Source organism: Nuphar pumila, chromosome 3 (assembly GCF_984573655.1).
Source record: "Nuphar pumila chromosome 3, dmNupPumi1.hap1.1, whole genome shotgun sequence".
In the NCBI taxonomy this organism is placed as follows: domain Eukaryota; kingdom Viridiplantae; phylum Streptophyta; class Magnoliopsida; order Nymphaeales; family Nymphaeaceae; genus Nuphar; species Nuphar pumila.
The window spans coordinates 29,889,179-29,912,005 of NC_143251.1; the positions used below are offsets into that span (position 1 = coordinate 29,889,179).

At 37.6% G+C, this 22,827-nt stretch overlaps 1 protein-coding gene across 1 annotated transcript in view; it reads left to right on the forward strand.

Moving 5' to 3' along the window:
- LOC149842457 (Urb2/Npa2 family protein) overlaps positions 1–22,116 on the forward strand; it is a 45,869-nt gene extending 23,753 nt beyond the window's left edge. Inside the window, exons 6-10 of the mRNA XM_089999188.1 lie at positions 16,207–16,657; positions 17,046–17,208; positions 21,097–21,200; positions 21,370–21,461; positions 21,564–22,116. Coding sequence (XP_089855314.1) covers positions 16,207–16,657; positions 17,046–17,208; positions 21,097–21,200; positions 21,370–21,461; positions 21,564–21,640 — 887 coding nt within the window. The 3' untranslated portion in view covers positions 21,641–22,116. The remainder of the gene's footprint in view (positions 1–16,206; positions 16,658–17,045; positions 17,209–21,096; positions 21,201–21,369; positions 21,462–21,563) is intronic.
- Positions 22,117–22,827: the final 711 nt, after the last annotated feature.

The window sequence follows — 22,827 nt, forward strand, 5'->3', positions numbered from 1 at the left end:
ACCAGATTATACACCTATATATGTATAATTTAACACTCCCCTCAAACTTAAAGTGTAATCACCGAAAGTTTGTTAAGTAATAAATGAAACCGTTGAGAAGGAAGCTTGATGCTACATATGGTAGGATGATATCTTCTTAAGGTATTCTTCACAAATACAGTGGAATTCCATTATAAATGACACTCTTGTTATTACAATATAATTGCGAGAGTGATTTCATCAACACTCCCATATCTTCTAATAACTGTTTCAATCATATAATTTCGAATATCATGGTAGCCATGGTGCGATATTTAGCTTCAGTTGATGACAAATAAACTTTTTGCTACTTCTTGCACTTCCAAGACACCAATTAGTTGCTTATAAAGATAGAAAAACTAGTGGTTGAGCATATATCATTGAAATCTCTTCTCCAATCAGAGTAAGTATAAACACTTAATTTAAGTGGGGAGGAAGAAGATAGTAAAAGTCCATTGGACTCAGAATTCTATAAATATCTAATGATACACATAACGACACTCATGTGCGTGGTAGGAGGCGAGTATTGGAATTGACTCGCTGTGTGCACTGCATATGAAATATCAGGTCTGGTGATGGTTAACTAAGGGCCCCAATCATCTCTCGATAAGGAGTGGAGTCATCCAAAGGAGTGCCATCATCTATCTTCATTTTGGCATTGATCACTTCAGGGGTGTCCATCCTCTTTGCATATGTAATTTCAGACTTGTTGATAATATCAATAGCAAACTTGGATTGAGTTAGAAAATAACCACGTGCAAAGTAAGCAACCTCAATCCCTAGAAAATATCTCAAAAAACCTAAATCAATCATTTCAAAACTTTGTTTTAAAACATTTTTAATAAAACTAACTCCCTGTGTATCTCCTCCTCTGATGATCATGTCATCAACATAGAGAAGAAGTAACAATTCTTGCATTAGATTTATTAACAAAAATAGCTATAGCGGGACACAAAACCAAGTTTAACCATAACAGAACTAAACCTATTATACCAAGCCTTAGAAGCTCGTTTAAGTCCATATAAGACTATACGTAAATGGAGAACCTTTCCTATTGGAATCTCATATCCTGCTGGAGGATTCATATATACTTCTTTCTTTAGTTCACCATTAAAAAAAATCATTTTTGAAGTCCATCTGATAGAAATGCCAATTTCTAATGGCAACAACTATAAGTGTTCTGACAGAAGTCATCCTAGTTACTTGAGCAAAGGTCTTATCATAGTGTAACCGTATTCTTGAGAATAACCTTTGGCTACTAACGTAGCTTTATATCACTCAAGGGAGCCATCACTCTTTATTTTGACCTTATATATTCACTTGCATCCTATAAATTTCTTCTATTTAGATAAATCCTCTATTGTCGAGGTACTAGATTTGTCTAAGGCTTCAAGCTCAAAATTCATTACCTCTGTCCATTCAAGATGATCTTTGGCTTGTCTATATGTATTGGGTTTAAAGTAGGAAAACATTTTTGCTAAGCATGCTCTATATTGAGAAGAAAATGATTCATAAGACACAAATCTATCTGGAGGTCTAGAGTCCCTAGTGGATCTTTTGATGGAGCTACATTCCTAAGACTTGAGGTTAGAATATTTTTTTAAAGCACTAGGCCCATTATCAATGCCTCTTTTTTTATATTGCATAACAGGTGATTCACTATTGTCTACGATATGGTTCTCATCACAAGGAGTATTTAGTTGAGGTTCTTCATTCACAATATCTATATTGAGAAAAAAATGATTCATAAGAAACAAATCTATCTGGAGGTCCAGAGTCCCTAGTGGATCTTCTGATGGAGCTACATTCCTGAGACTCGAGGTTAGAATATTTTTCTAAAGCACTAGGCCCATTATCAATGCCTCTTCTTTTATATTGCATAACAGGTGATTCATAACTTTCTACAATATGGTTCTCATCACAAGGAGTATTTAGTTGAGGTTCTTCATTCACAATATCCATGCATAAGTGATCTTCCTTATCATTAGGAAGCAATTCAAACAAAAATGAGTAATAACTAGATCTTTTAGGCATATCTTAATCAAAGAAACTTTCTTTTTCCAAAAATGTCACATGTTTAGAGATATAAAGTTTATCATTTTTGTCATATCATCTAAATGAAAAAGTGAGTTTAGGGTCTGGATCTTATACCAGACCTGAGTCCACTCGAGTCCATTTATGTATAGCCTTTATGTATAGCTTTGTATACTTTTATTTCATTCCGGGTCTGGATATTATACCAGACCCGAACCCACAATGTACACTCAAACATATTAATACATCTTTTAGGTCACGATTTCATTATTAAAATCGTGACAGCCGCAACCCCTTCTTCTTCTATTCCTTTCTCTTTTCTCAATACAGGCACCAGAGAAGATTCTGACATGGTATCAGAGCCAAGATCCATCTAAGGGTTGAAGAGGCTTCTGAAAGGTGCAACCGACCGACCAGAGGTTTGAGGACTCCTTCGTCTCTCGTCTTCTATTCTCCTTCAGTTTTTTTTCTTACTTCTTTCTATCTCTCGTTTCTTCATCTCTTTTCTAACTTCCTTCTGGTGAATTCACATCTCACGTGGGTCTGATATCCACGTGAATCCTTGTTCACGCAAACCCTGCGTGTCAAAAAATGAAGGGGGAAATTCTGTTTCACGTGAATTGCTGAAGTTGATTCACTCATTCACGAGAAACGACCCATGATTCATCTTTTCTTTTCGCCTGATATTTCCAGATCTGGTGCACCAGATCTATTTTCCTTTTGCTCATTCTCCTCTTTGCATCTACTCTGCGTATCCAGATCTGACGTGAAGTTGCGTCAGATCTGAGATATTAAGCCCTCTTTGTTGTTCGTATTTGCTGTGTAACAACAGTTTTTTTATCTGATTCTGATTTTCTTTTAAGTGTCTCCTCTTGCAGTTCTCTCACTGTCACGACTGGTATTCACATTGCTTTGTCTGAAAATACATTTAGATTAATATTCTGTTCAACGTGATTTTTTTTCTCTTCATTACGATAATCTCAAATCTCATAAAAGTGTAAGGGAAAACTTAGGTTTGATTCCCTTTTTAATCTGACAGCCTCCGATCGCCAATTTTAAGGTTACTTAGCCGCAAAAAAAAGGGGTGATCAACAAACTTTCCTGGCAGAAGACTGAGCTCTTTGTGAACACTCTTGTTAAATTTCCTTTCTCCATGGATTCTTATTCGTCTCAATCGAGTCTCTCTTCAAGCTTTATTAATCAACTCGTTTCCGAAAAGTTAAACACCTCAAACTTCTTGATTTGGAAGAGACAAATCATACCTTTTATAAGGAGCCAAGGTCTCTTAGGTCACCTGGATGGAACCACCCCAGTTCCGCTAGAATTTGTTACGAGAGAAGAGAAAGATGATAAAGGGGCGAGTTCAATTGTGTATGTCAAAAATGCAAAATATCTCAACTGGGAAAGGAAAGATCAATCAATAGTTGCATACATCACTTCTACCTTGTCTCAAGAGGTTCTTGTTGCAATCCCCGACAATTGTACAACCCTGCAACTTTGGGAAAGATTGATTCAGACGTATTCACAAGTTTCACAGGCGAGGATGGTTTTTCTCAAGAGAGAATTTCAGCTACTGAAAAAAGATTCCATGACCATCATGGAATATCTCAACAAGATGAAGACTATCACAGACCAACTTGCAGTTATAGGATGCGTCGTGAGTGACACTAATATGATGCAACAAACTCTGAGTGGATTGGGACCCGACTATAATATGATCGTCACTTCACTATTGTGTCTGCCTACTCTTCCTACTTTTGATGAGTTGCGAGCTAAATTGATTCAGTATGAAATGACTTTGAAGAGATTTTCTGAAGAAATATATGCTTATGCAACTTCCCAAGAAGTTTTTGCCACAGGAGTGACTTATAGTCTAGGACGAGGGTGAGGAAGACAAGGGCGAAATGAACACGGAGGACGTGGATTGCTTCCCACTCCAAATATCTTGACTCACACTCATGGACAAAGGTCAATCCCCACTTGCTTCCTTTGCAACAAAAGGGGGCATATCAAGGCGAATTGTTGGCACAACCCTAAAAATAAAGGAAAGACTCCACAATCAGAACAAAAAAGAAAGCCCACTAATATTAGAGACAATGGAGAGATTAGAGATCTGTTAATATCTGCCCTGTCAGAATTGAAATTAAAGCAGAATGATCAAGGCACATGGTTCGTTGACTCAGGGGCAACAACTCACGTGACTGGTGATGCAGGTAAACTTTTTAAACCTATCCCTTATTTTGACAAAAGTAAAATTGTCACTGGAGATGGATCCTACCATCCTGTTTCTCATGTTGGAAAGTTTGTTATTCCCATGTCACATTCTACTCTTGAACTTACTGATGTCCTTCATGCTCCAAATATCAAGAAAAATATTGTCTCTGTTTCTAAGCTTGTTGATGATAATCATGCCTCAGTCGAATTCACTCCCTTCTCTGTGCAGGTCAAGGACCTTCGCACGAGGGAAACATTCGCTGAAGGAAAGAGACGAGACAATATGTATGTCTTTGAAGAAGCTCCATGTCACCCCGTCCGCCCTATTCACCTGGATTCGAAGCCTTTATTAGAGTCGTGTTCCTTCTCTTCAGCAAATGTTTTTAATATTTCTGAATGTAATAAGCCTTCCTTATGGCATAGTCGATTAGGACATTGTGGGAGTCATTTTATTGAGAAACTTGTTTCTAATAATCTCATTCCAAAAGAAAGTCTCAATGTGGATGAGAAAAGCCAAAAGTGTTCCGGTTGTTTTTTATGCAAAAGTCATGTATTGCCTTTCCATTCTATTAATAAGAGAGCTTCAAAGCCTTTTGAGATAATATGTTCTAATGTATGGGGACCTGCCCCAGTTGTCTCTGGATCTGGGGGCAGATACTGCATAATCTTTGTTGATAGCTACTCTCAATACACCTAGATATATTTCATAAAAAATAAGTCGAAAGTTTTCCTTTTGTTTCAAAACTTTCTTTCCTTAGTAAAAAATCAATTCTCCGAGTCCATCCAATTCTTCCAATGTGATGGAGGTGGGGAGTTCTTATCTAGTGACTTTATTTCTTTTCTTCAAAATAATGGGATAGGAAGAAGGGTGTCCTACCTACACACCCCTCAACAAAATGGGATTGCTGAGCGAAAACACAAGCATATTGTTGAAAGCGCCATGAGTATGCTCTATGATAGTAATCTTTCCATTAATTTGTGGACAAAAGCTTTTTATTCTACCGTACATGTGATAAATAAATTGCTTATGGTTGTTCTAGAAAATAAGTCTCCCTATTACTGTCTTTTTGGAGCTCATCCTAGTTATCATGATTTGCGTGCTTTCGAATGTGTTTGTTATGTGCCATATTGATCAGTCCCTAAGAAACAAGTTTCAGGACAAGGCTCAGAAGTGTAGATTTGTGGGATATGCCGAAGACTACAAATGATATAGTTGTTACGATCCCGTCAACAGACGTATCAGAATCTCAAGAAATGTCATCTTTGATAAACACAATTTTGATCACAAAGCTGGCACAACGGATATGCCCTCTACCACCACCGAAGTTTATTATCCTTGGCTGAATTCAGAACTTTTTTCTAGTTCCAATGAAGTCTGCTCTCCAGATTGTGGGCAGCAGGAAGAAGAAATGTCTGAGACCATTGGCACATCAGGATTACAGAATGGGGAAGAAATACCATCTGTACCGGGCAGATACAAGGGCATTTGCTATACTAGACAGAGAACGACATCACCAGATCTTTCAAATCACACCTCAGCAGCTGCACCTACTTTCTCTCTTACTCTTGAGGTCAGAAGATCCAATCGCATGCGACATCCTATTGATAGGTGGGTCAGTTATAACAATTTCTCCTTAGACTTTCAACTTTTCTTAACTGCTCTGAACAAGGAAGATGAACCTATCATGTACTATCAGGCTTCTACTTCTACTAAATGGGTAGAAGCCATGAATGATGAAATGCAAGCCTTACATGAATGTGAAACCTGGGAAATCATCCCCAGACCACCTGACAAAAATGTTGTTGGATGTAAATGAGCCTACAAAATAAAGTATAAACCAAATGGAACCATTGAACGATACAAGGCGAGATTGGTTGCAAAAAGATTCACTCAAGAAGCAGGACAAGACTATGATGAGACATTTAGTCCAGTGGTGAGAATGAGAACGATTCAAATTATTCTTTCCCTGGCCGTTGAATATGGATGGAAGCTGAGTCAACTTGATGTTAATAATGCATTTTTGCATGGGGATTTGGAGGAAGTCTACATAGAACAACCCCCTGGATATCAAGAGCACAACTGTAAAACACATGTGTGCAGGCTAAAAAGAGCTATCTATGTCCTAAAACAAGTATATCGCTTTTGGTTTGATAGCTTCTCGCTTGAGATTCAGAAACATGGATTCTCACGCTCTCTACTGGATCACTCATTATTTATTTTTAGAAGTTAGAATGTGATCACTCTATTATTAATTTATGTTGATGATATAGTTATCACAGAAAACTCTGAAGATAACATCAAAGAAGTAAAAAACCTATTAGGACAGAGGTTGAAAATGAAAGATCTCGGAGCCTTGCACTATTTTCTTGGCGTAGAAGCCGATAACCAGGCTCATGGCTTGACCCTCATCGAGCACAAGTATACGATAGATGTTCTCAGCAAGGCAGGTATGAAAGACTGCAAACCTTTAGCAACTCCTAGTGTGCACCAAAAATTAAGCACTCATGATGGAGACCTGTATGAGGATCCCACCAGGTACCGCAGTCTAATATGAATGTTGCAGTATCTCACATTTACTCGACCTGATATTGTTTATTCAGTCAATCAAGTGTCTCAATTTATGCATGCACCACGTACTGGACATATGGAGGCGGTTAAGAGGATACTCAGATATCTGAAAGGGACCATTATAGATGGGTTGATATATTCTCCACAGTCGTCTGGTAAGAATGTACGTGAACTTACTGTATATTGTGATGCAGACTGGACAGGAGATCCTGATGAGCAAAGGTCTACGTCAGGATATTGTGTTTTTATTGAAAGAAACTTAATCTCTTGGAGTAGTAGAAAACAAAAGACTGTTGCTAGATCAAGCACTGAAGCTGAGTATAGATCCATGGCTGCCGCTACTGCTGAAGTCACATGGGTCAGGCATTTACTAATTGAAGTGGGAGAAGCGATCTCTCGGTCTACCTTGCCGTGTTACAATCAAAATGCTCTCAATATGTCATTCAATCCAGTACACCACAATCACGCTAAGCATATTGAGATTGACCAACATTTTGTGAGACAAAAGGTTGAAGAAAAAGAGATTGAGCCTGAATTTGTTAACACTGAAAGACAAGTTGCAGACATTTTTACCAAGGGCTTGACAAAAGATCGCTTTTGGATGCTTAAAGGCAAGTTGTTCATGGTTCAGAACCATGATCAACTTGAGAGGGGGTGAAAAAGTGAGTTTATGGTCTGGATCTTATACCAGACCCGAGTCCATTTATGTATAGCCTTTATGTATAGCTTTGTATACTTTTATTTCATTTCGGGTTTGGATATTATTATAATGAGATATTGCGGAAATATAAAGAGTGCATACAAGCACTTACAACAATGAATAAAAGAGACAATATCAAAAGTCCACAAAGGGACAATACAAGCACAAGCCTTTAAGAAGGCAACAATATAAAAAGCCTCTTATTGAGAAGAGAGAAAGCTCTCAAGAATGAGAAATATACAAGGGGTTCACCCCTATTTATACAAAAGGGAGAGGAGCAAAGGGATGGCCAAAACGCCTCAAAAGGAGAGCCAAAAGGGGGCTCCCATAGAGTCGTTGGGAGCCCCCAACGGTCACATTTGTGACCGTTGGGGGCTCCAACGACTCTAATGTTGGAGCCCCTTTAGGTCCTCAAAAGAAATAAAAAAAGAATTTAAAAAACAAAAAATAAAATTACATTTTATCAAGAAAAGAAAATAGTTGTTTTCTAAAACAACTATGTGAAATTACAAAAATACCCCTATCGGGTATTGATGTAATATACAGTATATATATATTAGATACATTTTAACACCCTCCCTCAAACTTTACGAGGAAATGACGGAAAGTTTGCCAAGAAGAAACATGAAGCAAGGAGCTGGAAGAGCTTTAGTGAAGAAGTCCGCCAACTGATATTCTGAAGTGACATATGGAATAGCAATAGTTCCTCGGAAGAATTCGTCACGAACATAGTGGCAATCCATTTCGATATGTTTTGTACGCTCATGAAAAGTATGATTGCTCGCAATATAGATGACACTCTTGTTGTCGCAACATAGTTTTGAGGCTTCGGTAATATCAATTCCCATGTCTTTAAGCAGACTGCGAAGCCATACAAGTTCCATTGTCGTGGTTGCCATAGCCCGGTACTCAGCTTCAGTGGATGATAGTGAAACTTTCTGCTGCTTCTTGCATCGCCAGACAATCAAAGAGTCCCCTAAAAAGACACAAAAACCAGTAGATGAGACTCGATCATTGGGATTACCTCCCCAATCTGCATCAGTATAAGCAAGAAGATTCAAGGAAGAGGAGGAGGATAGAAATAGCCCTTTATTGATGGTATTCCGAATATAGCGGATGATTCGAAGAACAACACTCATATGCACAGTTGTAGGAGCATGCTGAAATTGGCTAACTGAGTGAACCGCATGAGTGATATCTGGTCTGGTGATGGTTTAATATGTAAGAGACCCAATGAGTTGTCTGTAAGGTGTGGGATCTTCCAAAAGAACCCCATCCTCCAACCGCAATTTGGCATTAATAACCTCAGGAGTCTCTACTTTCTTATCATCAGAAATCCCAGACTTAGAACATATATCTGCAGCAAGCTTCATCTGTGACAAAATATATCCTCTAGGAGAATATGCAACTTCAATTCCAAGAAAATATCTGAGAAAACCTAAGTCAGACATATCAAAATTATTTTTTAACATATTTTTAACATTAATAATACTATTTTGATCATTCCCAGTGATAATCATATCATCAACATAAAGCAACAAAATTACGATACTAGAACCTGCATGTTCAACAAAAAGAGCAGTGTCAGTATAACAAGAGTGGAATCCTAACTTTATCATGATATCACTGAAACGATCATACCAAGCCTTAGGGTCTTGTTTAAGACCATACAATGCCTTCAAAAGCCGAAGTGTTTGACCTTGCTTAATATTTATTTCGGGTGGCGGATCCGTATAAACTTCTTCACTTAAACTTCCATTTAAAAAAGCATTTTTTACGTCAAGTTGATAAATAGGCCATTTTTTGGTTGATGCGACAGCTATTAAGGTCCTGACACTGGTCATTCGAGCTACGGGAGCGAATGTTTCTTCGTAATCAATGCCATATTCTTGGGAGTATCCCTTAGCAAGTAATCTAACTTTGTATCGTTCTAAAGAGCCATCGCTTTTAGTTTTAACTTTGAAGACCCAACGACAACCAATAAGTTTTTTGTGTAAGGGTAGATTAACTATTTCCCAAGTATTGGCCTTTTTTAAAGCATTTAGTTCAACTTGCATTGCTTCAACCCAATGAGGTATAGATTTAGCTTGATTATAGTGAGCCGGTTCAAAATAAGAATGTAGGGTTATTAAACATGCCCGATAGTTGGGAGTTAAGGAATCATAGGATACAAACCTATTTGGGGGTATTGATATTCTAGAAGAATGCCTAACTTGTGGTTTCTCAGTGGATTCAGAAATTTGAGAGTATTTTTCGAGGGCACTAATAGGATTTTCTTGATTTCTTCTTGAGTAAACATTTATATTGGTATCACTATCATGAATATTTATATTTGAATCACTATCATTTGAGGGTGTTATGTCAAGAGGGGATACCTCACGAGTATCGTATATGTTTTCAAGAAAATCTTCTTGTATGTCATCAATATGATCATATAAGAATATATAATCAATTTCATTTGTTTCTTCTATTTTATCAAAACCGTTTTCTTCTTCTAGAAATGTTACATCTTTTGAAACATATAGTTTATCATTCTTAAAATCATAACATCTATACCCTTTTTTATTTTCACCATATCCTAGAAAAACACATTCAATTGCTTTTGGAGATAACTTATCCCTTTTATGTAATAGGACAAAACATTTGCAACCAAAAATACGAAGATGATTGAAATCGGGTGAAAATTTAAAGAGTTTTTCATAGGGAGAAACATTTTTTAACTTAGAAGAGGGCATTCCATTGATTAAATAGATTGAGGTTAGAACAACTTCGGCCAAAAACTTCTTTGGAATATTCTTAGAAACAAGTAATGTTCTAGCGGTTTCTATAATGTGCCTATGTTTCCTTTCCGCTAGGCCATTTTGTTGGGGAGTCCTAGGACATGACTTTTGATGGCAAATGCCATTTTTGGTTAAATAGTTTTGGAATTCGTGAGATAAGTATTCGCCACCGGAATCGGATCTTAAAATAGATATGTTATTTTGAAATTGATTTTGAACCTTTTTATGAAAATCTTTAAAGAAAGTAAATACTTCCGACTTATGACTAAGGAAATAAATCCAAACATACCGAGTAAAATCATCAATAAACGTAACATAATATGAATAGCCCCCTTTAGACATAACCAGAGAAGGCCCCCAAACATCCGAATGCACCAATTCAAAAGGCCTTGATGAAAGAAAAGTTCTAGTTGGAAATGGAATAGACTTCATTTTTTCAAAAATGCAATCTTTGCAATTAATTTTTTTTTCCTTACAAAATTTGTTTCCAAAAGGAAAGAGATACATTTTGGAATAACTTGGATGACCAAGTCTTTTATGCCAAGTTTCCATGTTTTTTTCTTGGACATAAGAACAAAAATAGTTTGTAGGGAGATCAAGATGGTCCATATAATAGAGGTCTCCCTTTCTATGGCCTTGCCCAATCCGCTTCCCGGACCGGAGATCCTGCACAAAGCAACCATTAGATGAGAAAGATATTTCACATCCATGGTCGGCAATTTGAGAAACCGAAAATAGGTTTAAATTTAGTTTGGGAACAACTCTTACTTTTGGAACACAAAAATTTTGAGAATCTTTAAAAGAGCCAATACTTGAAATTTTTAAAAAAGTTTCATCGGCCGTAGAGACACAAGAGTCTTTTGAATTGGTGCAAACATCAATAAGTGCATTTTCATGAGGGGTCATATGAAAAGAAGCTCCGGAGTCAAGGATCCAAGAATACGTACCGGGTGATGATGTTGAAGCAATAGCTGCACCCGATGTGGAGGAAGAAACTTTTAGTATTTGTTGGAGAGCCATAGATATTTGTCCAAGAGTTTCTTTGATGCCATTGTTCTTGCCTTCATCTTCTTTGGTGGTGGTTTCTTCAAGAGAGACCACTTTAGGCTTGAAGGTTCCAATAAGCTTTGGACATGCGGGTTTAATGTGACTCGGCTCATTGCAATAATGACAAACAATCATTTTTCTTCCTCCATTGTAGTTTCCTTGTTTCCCAAAATGAGGAGGCTTATAGGTTCTAACATTGTTACCCGGTTTTGATACGGCAAGGACTTCATCAACATGCTTACTCATGCCAAGCCTTGTCTCCTCTTGAGTGATTTCGGCAATAGCATCCTCAATAGGAGGAAAAATAAATCTATGGAGAAGTGAAGATCTCACTTGCTCAAATTCGGGACGTAGCCCAAAAAGGAATTGAAACAATCGCTCTTGTTCCATTTGTTTTTGCCTTAAATCAATATCTTCCATAGAAACCCATTTTGGCTCCAAGAGAGCCAATTCATCCCATAGTGGGTTTAGGGCACTATAATAGTCTTGAATGCTAGAATCACCTTGCTTGGTGGTTCTAATCTTTTCTTGCAAGAAGTATGCTCTTGCAAGATCCTTTTGGGTATACATACCCTTCATAAAGGATCAAGCTTCATTGGCTCTACGAAATTTAGCTATATTAGCACATACCTTAAGCTCAACATTGTTCATAAACCACGCAAGGATTTTTGCGTGATTGCTTTCCCAATCTTTCACTTCTTTTTGATGACTTTCAATGGCCTTGAGGCGAGCATCTCCTTCAAGAGCCTTTTCTTGACCTTCTTCTTCCTTCGTGAGCATAAGCTTAGGTTCCGGAACGGTACCCATGACATAACCCCAAAGCTTCTTTCCTTTGAGATTATTTTCCATTGCCGATGCCCACATCATATAATTCTTTCCATTGAGCTTGAAAGATAGGTCAATCTTTGCCTCCATGATGTTGCCAAGAAGTGAGAAGATATCCACTAAATATGAGATACACGAACCACACCTTTCTTTCAAGAATCGAGTGGCTCTGATACCATGTAATGAGATATTGCGGAAATATAAAGAGTGCATACAAACACTTACAACAATGAATAAAAAAGACAATATCAACAATACAAGCACAAGCCTTTAAGAAGGCAACAATATAAAAAACCTCTTATTGAGAAGAGAGAAAGCTCTCAAGAATGAGAAATATACAAGGGGTTCACCCCTATTTATACAAAAGGGAGAGGAGCAAAGGGATGGCCAAAAGGCCTCAAAAGGAGAGCCAAAAGGGGGCTCCCATAGAGTCGTTGGGAGCCCCCAACGGTCACATTTGTGACCGTTGGGGGCTCCAACGACTCTAAGGTTGGAGCCCCTTTAGATCCTCAAAAGAAATAAAAAAAGAATTTAAAAAACAAAAAATAAAATTACATTTTATCAAGAAAAGAAAATAGTTGTTTTCTAAAACAACTATATGAAATTACAAAAATACCCCTATCGGGTATTGATGTAATATACAGTATATATATATATTATATACATTTTAACAATTATACCAGACCCGGACCCACAATGTACACTCAAACATATTAATACATCTTTTAGGTCACGATTTCATTATTAAAATCGTGACAACCACAACCCCTTCTTCTTTTATTCCTTTCTCTTTTCTCAACACAGGCACCAGAGAAGATTCTAACACTAAAGCATTTTTGTATTTCACCATATCCAAGGAAGACACACTGAATGACTCTAAATGATAATTTGTCATTTTTGGTTGTAAGAACAAAACATTTGCAACCAAAGGTTCTCAATCTAGAGTAATCAGGAGAAATTTTGTAAAGTTTTTCAACAGGTGAAATATGTTAAAGCTTTACAGACAACATTCTATTTATGAGATAGACAACACTAAGTGCAACTTCACCCAAAATTCCTTAGGAACATCTTTTGAAATGAGAAGAGTTTTGGTAGTTTCTATAATATGCCTGTGTTTTCTTTCAGCGAAACCATTTTGCTGAGGTGTGTAAGAACAAGATCTTCGGTGTGTAATACCCCATTGATTTCTAAATAGTTTTTTGAAGCAACAAACTGGCACTCCTCCGATCTTCACAGATCACCACACAATTTTCAAACTCAAAAAACAAGAGAGTACCAAGGCTCTGATACCATGTAACAAAATACAAGAAATACAAAAAAATACCTCTTAAGGCTTGTAAAATACACAAGCAGGAATACCACCAAGGACTACTTATGGGTAAAGAGACAAACATAAGTACAATGCCACTAATCGGCAACACGAGTATAAAAAATATGTATTTGTATTCCAAAGAGAGCTTGAAACAAACATACCACAAGAAGGGGATTGCTCCCCTTTATATATAGAAGAGAGGCCATATAGAGCCCTTGGGAACCAACCCAACAGCTATAAATATACCTGTTGGGGAGGTCTCAACAGCTCTAATGGCTAAGGATCATTATGTCCTTAGATAGAAACAAAAAGACAAACAAAAAAATAAAAAGTAAACAAGTAAAAACTAAAAATACTAAAGTGCCCCTAATGGACCCAACCTATTACACAAAGTGAAATGACAACAATATCCCTAATGGGTATTATATATGCATATACAACCATATTATACATCTATATATGTACAATTTAACAGCCAGGACTGCCATCTGGAGCTTTTCTTGGTTAGAATTGATTGATTTTCTCCACTTAGTCTATGTTTCTTTTATCTAGTCACATGATATGGTTAAAGGATGAAAAAGTTTTATGAGATGAGCCATAATGTTTAACGTCATCTAACATTTCAGGAATGCTAATCTGTATCAGTGTCAATATGACTGTATCTTCACACCTTCATATGTCATGGTTCACAAACCTTCAATCTGGCAATCTTTTTTGTATATATTATTATGGATACAGTATTTGAGGCCTGTTTCCATCTAAGTTGAACCTAGATTTTCTAGGATTGCATCTGGCATTTAGAATTTCTAGTCCTGCAATTTCTTATCACTTTTGACACTTCTTGGAATTACTTCATGCAAGAAAACAGATACAGTATTTGAGGCCTGTTTCCATCTAAGTTGAACCTAGTTTTTCTAGGATTGCGTCTGCCTTTTAGAATTTCTAGTCCTGCAATTTCTTATCACTTTTGGCACTACTTGAAATTACTTGATGCAAAAAAGCTATAAAATGTGAGATTTTCAGCATGATACTGGAAACTCAATATTGGATAACCTTTTGTGTGATCTAATGTTATGTGTTCCAGAGTCTTTACATCCAGTGAATTGTGCAACTTTCTCAACAGGCTTAGATTTACTTTGTTATCAAAGTTTTTTGAATGGGCCCCCTCTTTTTCCCTCATTAAATTTTGTAGATGGACATGTTTTATGTTACAACCTAACCAAAAAAAGGTCCTTGTTGGCCCAAAAATAGTTTTGCTGGAGTGAGTTTGGGCATTTTCTTAACTTTCTTAAAACATGAGGTATGAATATGACGCTGTGCAGTTAGCCACTTCAACATAGATGATGTTACAACTAGGGTAAGTTTCTTATGCATGCCATGAAATAATTCATGAACATCAGTAGCTCACATCCTACCCATGGTTTTATTGAGTTCATGTTATCATCATGCTAATCCTTTTGCTATTCTTGAATCACATTCATGTGGCTGTCCTCTGAAACTTGTGTTTGGACCAAATGATTGGGTTCTGATGTGATAAGATCATGACCATAACCAGTTCTTATTTGATGGCTAGTTAGTAGGATATATGACTACTCGAGGAACATTATTTGGAGCAAGCTTCAAAATGTGAGAAATTGAACCTTTCCTGTTTTCTTCATCCAGAACAATTTAAAGAGAAATTGCCTGACATATAGTCTATCTACACGTAACTATCTACCTTTCATATATTATATTTAACACCCTTAAGTTTTAATCTTTTCAACAAACAGATACCTGGTAGTACATTTATGTAGTTGACCTTGATTTAGTTAAACAAAATAACTAAACTTCCCTCAATTTTTTTTTGAATGAACGTTATATGAGCTTTTCATTAATGATGACCAACAAAGGTAATTTCATTCACCAGGCAGTTGTGTGGAGTGCTGTGAAAGGAGTCAAGTTGGTCGAACTTGGGCTTGCTTCTTTGGTAAACAAGCTGAGGTTGAGTTTAATAGTTAGCTCATTTAGTTGAGCTCAAAGATGGATTTGATAGAGAACTCAATTAATCTCAGTTAATAGAATAACTTTCTCTTTTCTTTTCAAGTTAATATTTGTACACACACAATGTATTGCATGAAGATTATAACACAGAAAAACTAATGCACAAAGGTTATTGAGTTATATTTCAAAGTGGGAGGTGACAGGATCCAATACTGCTATCTGCTTGTTCATAAAGTGGAAAAAAAAACTTTTTATAAAGAGGTCAGCAGCAATCGATGATTGAGATGAGCTCAAGCCTAGTAGCTAGTGCACTAAGCTGAGCTTGGCATTGGCTCAAATGCAGCCCTAGTTGTTTGAGAAGTGTTAGAAAAATCCAGGCAGTGAGGCGGTTATCTATAAATGGTTGATAACTTAGGTGTCTGTTTGTAAATTTCTCTATTGAAAATTAACTTATACATATAAAGCAGTAGTTTTAGATCATGCATTTTGAAGAAATGTAGTTTCTGTGATGTTTTGAATCTTTTTGTCATATCATCTCAATGCAATTGCATGAATCTACAACTCTTGTAACCACATCGTCAAGTTGCTTGTCTCATTTAGTCCTTATAAATGAATAGTATTCCATTTTTTTTATTATGCATATTATTTTCATTATAGCACCTTGCTTCCTGCTTGCCACATGACATCCAGATTATGGTATATTCTGATGCTTTTTTATGCTTTGCAGGCCGCAAGTGTTTAAAAATTCTTGCAAGACATATCCCGAATTTGATTAGTGCAATGTTTAACATTGTTGTACACCTTCAAAGTCCACTTATTTTCTTCAAAAGAAAATCTTACTCTAAACCAAATGGAGATTGTGCAGATTCAGGATCAGTCATTCTCATGTGTATTGAATTACTTACAAAGCTATCTGGATGGAACTCTCGGTTTTCCATGGATGCTTGCCATGTGGCGCAAGCCTTACATTTACCTAAGACACTCTTCCATGGTTTCTGCCAGATAAAAACATCTCAAAGTGCACGCAGTTCTTTATTGTTCTCTGCCTTCGAAGGAGTTGGTTCTGTGAGTGTCGGTTCTTCCAGAGAGCATGACATTATCATGGAAAAGGTCTTGTCTGTTGACTTGTATGTTGCATGTTGTCGATTACTCTGTGCAGTTGTGAGGCACTGGAAAAGGTATATTCATTTCCATCCATGTATGTATATTTACAATATTTAGGATTCCTAGCTGTAGTATCTGAAAGGATTGTAATGTCAGAAAGGTGTTATTCCATGACATCATGGCTTAAACATTTAGGAAGGTAAACAAATGTGATTTAAAAGGTAAACAAGAAACTCTCTCTCTCTATCTCTCCCTCACACACACACACACACACACACACACACACACAAAAAAAAAAAGTCAGTCCAATATATTGGTGTTTTTTTGTTTTTTTGAAATTTAGGATCCCATATATGAGCATTCCTTCCTCTTCCAGTTTTGTTTTAAGAAATTGTTGCAATAAACTTTCTCATGCTTTAGCTCCTCACAGTTCAGTGTCTTGTGTTTCATGGCATTATCAAGGGAAGTGGAACGGTGTGTCGGTTTGCTTGGGGATTCAATGAAAATTCTTCTATTTTTTTTGGAGACTATGGATCCTGTCTTATTAATCCGAGAAGATCTACCTTTATTGAACATTCAAGATGCTGTAAAATGTGCAAGTTTCCTCGGGCGCATCTATGAAGAGGTTAGTGAAACCACTAACATGTATTGAATTTCTAGATTCTCTGACCTTTTTATTTTCATTTTTCTGATCTGTAAAATTCTCCTCTTAAGGAAAAATGTGGTAATATTTCTGAATCATTAATTAATATCCTTGCCCTTTGATCTAATGATGTTAATGTGTTTCATTGTAGAAGTAATAAAATGGTCTTTCTTGAACTCTTTTTGTTTGATTTCGTTATGTTGGCATGCTATTCAGTTCTATATAGGTTTTTAAATTTGGATTTTTGCTTAAACTTGATCTGTTGAGAAATGTAATATATGTATCATAGTAATATATTATTTTAGGGACTTGGACGACTTTTTACTTTAATTTTTATTCATGTTTTTCTGACCTTGGCATCTAAAGTTAGTGGAACTGTATATACAAACTCAAGTTCCTTTCAATGTTGAGAACTAGAATCTTATTTTGTCTTAACAGAGGGAAATTACTAGACGTTACTACCAAAAACGTTTTCCTTTGCATTTGCTTTTGTCTTTGCATAAGGTTGACAAGATCATTTTTATGCTATGTCACATAGGTGCGGGTGCGGATGCAACGATTCGGCACTTTAAAAAAAACTTGGGTGCGGGGGTGTGGGGAGGGTATATATATAATTTTTAACAGTTTTAAGTTAACACTATGTGTATGTGTGTGCATTTATGTATTTATATACATAATATAGATATAACTGTGCATTTATGTATTTATATACATAATATAGATATAACTGGACTTGGTTAGGGTTAACCGAATCTACTTTTGGACAAAAATGGACCTCAGTGTGGTTGACTTCACCTGACACAAAGGGTATATACAACAACAACAACAACAACTACGCCTTCATCCCAAAACAATTGGGGTCGGCGATATGAACCAAAAAAGAAGATCATTCTGGGTCTTCCACATGAATCCTTCTCCTCCAATCATTTCTATCCAATGTCATGTCAGGTTCAAAGCATTCATATCCTTTCCTATCACCTCCATCCATGTCTTCCTAGGCTTACCCCGACCTCTTTTAACTAATATATTTTCCCATTTCTCCATCCTTCTAACTGGAGCATCATTAGGCCTTCGCCGAATATGTCCAAACCACCGTAAACGATTCTCTCTCATCTTATTTTCAATGGGTGCAACGCCTACCTTCTTACGTATCTCCTCGTTCCGAATCTTATCTTTTATTGTATTTCCACACATCCATCTCAGCATACGCATCTCAGCTACACTCATTTTTTGAATATGATGTCTCTTGGCAGCCCAACATTCCGTACCATATAGTAAAGCGGGCCTAATAGTCGTCCTATAAAACTTTCCCTTTAACCGCAATGGCATTCTACGATCGCACAATACTCCAGTTGCACTTTTCCATTTCATCCACCCAACCTTTATCCTATGATTTACATCTCCATCAATTTCTCCATACTTTTGAATGATAGATCCCAAATATTTGAAACAATCATCCACCGGTATTTCTTGCTCACCAAGCTTCACTACACTCCCATTACTACTTCGTTGTTTACTAAACCGACATTCCATGTATTCTGTCTTACTCTTACTCAACTTAAAACCTCTTGCTTCCAATGTCTGTCTCCATAATTCTAACTTAGCATTAACCCCAACTCTAGACTCATCAATCAAAACAATATCATCAGCAAACAACATACACCACGGCACATTTTCTTGAATTGATCTCGTAAGCTCATCCATCACTATAGCAAATAGGAAAGGGCTTAAAGCAGATCCTTGATGTAACCCAACCGTTATAGGAAAATTGGTTGTCATCCCTCCACAAAGGGTATATATATATATATATATATATATAATTTTTAACAGTTTTAAGTTAACACTATGTGTATGTGTGTGCATTTATGTATTTATATCTAGGTCACAGGGATTCGGCTAGACAGGTGCTGCACCCGCGTCGACGCGATGCGACGCGGATGCGGCACCCGGTGCGGTCAACCTGACCCTGGATGCGGTCAACGCACCTAGGGTCATTTTGGTCCATTTTCTTTTACCTGGTTATGGCCCGGTTTGATCAAAAGCTGAGTAGAACTGAGAACCGGCCTCGAGACGCTCTGCTGAACCGGTTACCTGAAAACTGGAGTAGCCGAAACGCGTACCCTTCATTGCTCCTTTGGGGCTTCACCTGAACCCAGAGGGAGAGAGAGATCAATACCTTCAAACAACAAAAACGGTAGTGTGTGTGAGAGAGAGAGAGGGGACGTTGGGATTTTACTTGAGATAAGGGGTTGAGGTGGGGAAGAGGGTGGGGAGAATGGTGGTGGGAATCGTCCAGAATGGCAAACACAAGTTGGTGGGCGAGCTTCTCCACGAAGGACATGAGCTCGCAGAACTCCGGTTTGAATTTGAAGGGAGGGTGACGGTTCGGACAGTAGATTTCGTTCTGGAACACATCGGACGGCAGTCAGAGCTCTCCGTCCTCCACATTAGGAGCAAAATCTGCCATCCCCCTAACCCCCGAGAGAGAGAGAGAGAGAGAGAGAGAGAGAGAGAGAGAGAGAGAGAGAGAGAGAGAGAGAGAGTATTAGGGCTTGGAGGGAAATTTAGGAGGCCGCGCTCTCTTCATTATATGGGGTCAAGTAGATGCTGTGACCGAGGGGTTGGCTTCAAGTGAGTGATGCGGTAAACAACAATTGAACATAAAAGTCAAGACTTTAATGCCACCTTTATTGAATTTGGTATAAAAGTCCTTTTCTAAATAAATCTGGCCATTCGATTTTTGCTTCAGAACAGTCATGACTTAACTTTTAAATGGTAATGGATGTCAGAGGAAGTCAGTGAAATGACGTTCCTAACTTTAAACAAGAATAGTAACTATTGAGTATTGAGAAACAAAGAGGCGGGGTTGCGAGGGGGGGAATTTTGGTGCATTCGGAAATTAAAATTAAAGGGACTGGCTGTTGATGTGACCGCTGAGTCACGTGATCCTTCCCGCTCAGCGCCACTCGGCTCTTACCCGCCGGACTGTCCGTACGCTACTGTGTGTTCAAACCAAAGTCGGGTCCGAAAAAAATTAACCTCCCGTGTCGTGTCTGCTTGTATTTTATTTTAGTAAAAAATACACAGCAAAGTCGGGACCCGTGCCGGGGGAACACCCGGACCCTCCTATATATATATTTTTACATTTTTGCCCCTGCTGCACCCCCGCACCCGAGTTTTTTGGAAGTGCCGAATCCCCGCACCCGCACCCATGTGACATAGATTTATATACATAATATAGATATAACTGTGCATTTATGTATTTATATACATAATATAGATATAACTGGACTTGGTTAGGGTTAACCGAATCTACTTTTGGACAAAAATGGACCTCAGTGTGGTTGACTTCACCTGACACAAAGGAAGCCGTGTCCAAGTGTCACACCCGCATGGGTGCGGGTGTGGGTGCGATGCAGGTGCGCTGCCCTGTTATAAGAGTCCGTGTTACATAGTTTTTATGTGTTTTTAATATAAAACCTCAAATCCTGAAGCCTATCAAGTTAGCAGGTAACCTCACGAAGATGCCTGTATGAGTTCCCTGTAGGTTTCATACAAATGAAGAGATACAATTACCTCTTGGAAAGTTACTTGCTCTTACAGGTAGCCAGTTGGGGTTTTCAACTTCAGGCAAGTTATAATAGACACCCAAGTGAAAATATGTGGTCTGGACATTTTGAAAATCTGAAATGACTGTTAAATCATCTCCATATGTTCCCTGTGGATTATCTAATCAGTGAGTCATGTTATCCAGAAATAATGGTTAAAATGCTGGTTAAGTGTCTGGTTGTGCTCTTTTCAGTTTAATTGTATACTTCATGCACCTTTATCTCTGTTCATTTACTTTTAGTTTCTGTCTTATTTCTTCAGATAAGACAGCAGCAGGACATCCTTGGCCGGTACGTTTCTCACTTCCTGTCAAACTACATATTGATTTCTTCAGGGTATGGTCAGCAAAGAACAGGCTTCAGAAGGTCTCTCTCTCTCTCTCTCAGACACACACACATACAGGCATACTTGTTCATTAGTTATGGTGATTACATTTAATAGATTCCCTTTTCTATGGAAATATAGATATTGTTTCCTGGAATCTTAAATTTTAAATTTAATTAATCTAATGCTTTACTGAATATCTTAATGCAGAGAGGTAGATGAAGCTTTAAGGCCTGGTGTGTATGCATTAGTGGATATATGCTCACAATCCGACTTTCAACAACTTCACGTTGGACTGGGAGGTAACTAGTTTTTCATATGGATAGGGAAGAAGAGCGACCTAGGAGTTGAATTATATCATGGGCAGGAATTGACTCTTTGCACCACTTATTTCAATTTTGCAGATGGTCCATGTAGAAACACACTGTCTGCATTGAAACATGATTACGAAGTAAACTTTAAATATGCTGGTAAGGTGTAGCATGTTAGAGATGATGTTCTCGATCCCCTCTGCTATGAAATCCCTTCCAATCATGAAGATCCAACTGGTGAACCATACCTTAACTCAGTTGTGATAACGTTTAATAGCTGGCTGGCCAAGTTCTCTATTATCAGAAGAACAAAGGGGATTACTGGAGAGCATGAGGAATGATATGTGCATAAGAATGTTCATGTAGAAATCACTGTAGCAAGAATGTCGTACAAGCGATATTTACCCTGAACCAATTTTTTTCTTTTTGGAACATTCAGGGAAATCTTTTCTTGTAAAGTCGCAGATTTGGTTTGCTTAGTTAAAGCACATGCATGTACTCCAACGTGGTGCATTCACCAACCAGTGAGCTTGACGAACCAGATGAGATTCGAGAATGTCCTGTATAATCTTGTTGTAGAAATTTTTTTGAAGCACATGTAATCGTTCATTCTTTTCCATTAAAAGTACTAGTTTCTCTTGCATAATCTCACACTATTTTTCTGTATACTTTCCCTGATTCTGTTGCTACTTTGGATCTTGCACGAGAGCATATCAGGTCATTTTGTATATAACCAAGTTAGTGGTTATATTCATTCTCTACCGAACGTCTCACTTGATGGAGATGTGTGCTGCGGTGGGGATTGAACATAACTGATGATCGGTTCTACAGAATTTGACTCGATCTGCTCTCTCCCTTTACAAATGCATTCGTTAGTTTGTTTAATATGAAGATGTTAACTAAAACAACCATGGTCTTCGATGTAGTCGTGTCCACAAGCCATGTAGTCTTGGATTATTTGGCTGTCTTGTCTTTTGAAATGATACTGGAAATCACCGATTGTAATTTGGTCTGCCAAAGAACTTGGAAATGAGACTGACAAGGCAGTGTGTGCCAATTTATCCTACTTTGTGGATTCTTCATCCAAACACCTCTTAAAGTAGTGACGATTCGAAAGTGTTTGGAGGAACATGACAAACTGATTGTGGTATACAACATTTCCGACAAACGACTGATCAGTCAAATCTTATGGATGAAAATGGCTCGGATATGGGTTGCTCAATCTCAAACTGACAGTGGGTCTCAAATTTTAAGAGTAGATCTAGTTCTGTATCTGGATATGACACATTGGAGTTCCAGATCTGGTTAAAAATGAGTATCTTATGGTACTCGATCCAATGAAAATGGGCAAAATCTG